This window comes from Corvus brachyrhynchos, unplaced genomic scaffold, assembly GCF_000691975.1.
Source record: "Corvus brachyrhynchos isolate BGI_N302 unplaced genomic scaffold, ASM69197v1 scaffold47, whole genome shotgun sequence".
NCBI lineage: Eukaryota > Metazoa > Chordata > Aves > Passeriformes > Corvidae > Corvus > Corvus brachyrhynchos.
Genome location: NW_008239292.1, coordinates 1,794,905 through 1,796,691, shown reverse-complemented (window position 1 = coordinate 1,796,691; position 1,787 = coordinate 1,794,905). Strand labels below are relative to the sequence as shown.

General features: G+C 61.5%; 1 protein-coding gene across 1 annotated transcript in view; it reads left to right on the top strand.

The window, feature by feature from the left end:
* The window catches only part of LOC108448239 (collagen alpha-1(I) chain-like), a gene marked incomplete at its 5' end in the record, with an annotated part of 6,187 nt that overhangs the window by 3,069 nt on the left and 1,331 nt on the right, over window positions 1-1,787 (top strand). Inside the window, one exon of the mRNA XM_017740540.1 lies at window positions 1-484. Coding sequence (XP_017596029.1) covers window positions 1-484 — 484 coding nt within the window. The remainder of the gene's footprint in view (window positions 485-1,787) is intronic.

Below are 1,787 nucleotides of genomic sequence, written 5' to 3'. Positions count from 1 at the left end.
GGCACATTCCCGGGCGGAGCAGCCCCCGGAGCAGCTCCCTGCCCGCTCCAGCCACTCCACGGCACCTCCGGGATGGGATGGAGGGGCTCCGGCTACTGCGGGGGACCCCGGAACGGGGGGAAAGGCAACAGAGGGGCTCTGCAGAGTACACTTGTCCCCCGGGCGCCCCACGGCCCCGGGCAAAAAGGAGATTTATGAGGACACCTACCAAAGACTGGACAGCCTGGAGGAAACCATCCGCGAGCTGGAAATGACCATCAGCGAGATCAGCAGCCACCCCGCCGTGGAATTCGTGTTCCCCAAGGAGGCACTGGCATCCGAGGAGGCCGGGAAAAGCCTGGGGCATCTCGGGCACGGAGGCTGTGACGGTGACACCGCGCTGGACCTCAGCCAGGCCAAGGATGGCGCTCCCAAAAGTCCGTCCCCGAGCAGGACGAAGCCAGCGCTGCTCCCGAAGCCGCAGCTGCCCCCCGGCACGCCCCAGGTTCATTTTCTCTTCTCCCCCGTGCCCTGCTCTGCCCTGGACTCACTCTGATGTCTCTTCCTCTGCGTGCTCCCTCTCTGTGACTCCACCTCCAGGCAGAGCCGAGGTGGAGAACGAATCTTCCTCTTCTCCCTGACACTTGGAGGGGTTTGGGAAGGGCAGGAAGGAGCGAGGCAGGAGCTGGCAGCGGGAAGGGAGACGGTGCCGGGCGGTGCTGGCTGATCCCAGAATTAGAGCCGGAATTAGACCCTGGATGAGGTGGACTCTTCCACCCTGGCAGGTTTTTGGAGCACCAGGTCCATGATGGGCATCCCACGGGATCCGAGAGCATCCCACGGGATCCAAAGGCATCCTATGGGATCCAAGAGCATCCCACGGGATCGGCCAGGGTTGGGTGCTCCGGGATGCTGAAGCACCGCCCTTGGTTTCACCGTTTCGCATAAAAACCCTCTCCCAGCGAGCAGCAGCTGGAGCCTGGCAGATGTTTCTCCTGATTAAACCCCAGCGCGGGCTTCCTGAAGCCATCCCAAATTGCTTCCTGCTGGAATCCAGCTGAATATCTGGGAAAAACAGGGAGGGGGAAAAACGCCCTGAGCTCGGCTGCGACGTCAACCTGCTCCTTCATTAACAGCCAGCGCTGGGGAATAAATCTCCTGTTCCCTTTGGAGCTGCTCTCTCTCCCCTCGGGGGGGGCTCTCGCTGGGTGAACGGGGGTGTAGCTGCAATTTTTCCTGCTGGGTTGGTCTTTTTTTTCCCGGGAAATGGGAAGTGGAGCTGCGGGATGGATTTATGGCTGGGACTGGGGCAAAGCCAAGCTCAGGGTTAGGCAGGAGAGGCTGTGAGGGGTCAGTCCTAAAGCAGAGAGGGCCAGGGCAGGGCTGGTGTCACCTTCCAAGGATTCTGCGCTGGTCAGGAAGATTCCCAGTGCCGGGAATGCGGGGGATGGCGCGGCACAGGCACACGTGAGGTTGTCCCAGGGTTGGGATTTGGACTCTGATGATCCTCGCGAGTCCCTTCCAGCCGGGGATATCCCATGATTTTATGATTTCCTTGTGCTGTAGGGTGCAGGAACCCCCCATGTCCCATCCACGGGAACCACTGAGGATCCCAGCGGTTCCCCTGTGCCACGGATTTCCCAGCCTGGGCTGTCCCCACTGGCACAGGAGGCCACCAGGAGGGGACCTGGGGTGTCCCTGGCAGGGGAGAGGACACGCGGGGTGTGTGGCACTGCCCTCGCTGCCGTTCTGGCGAGCCTCTGTATCCTCACCTGTGCACAGCCATAAATAAAATCCTCTGTATTCCT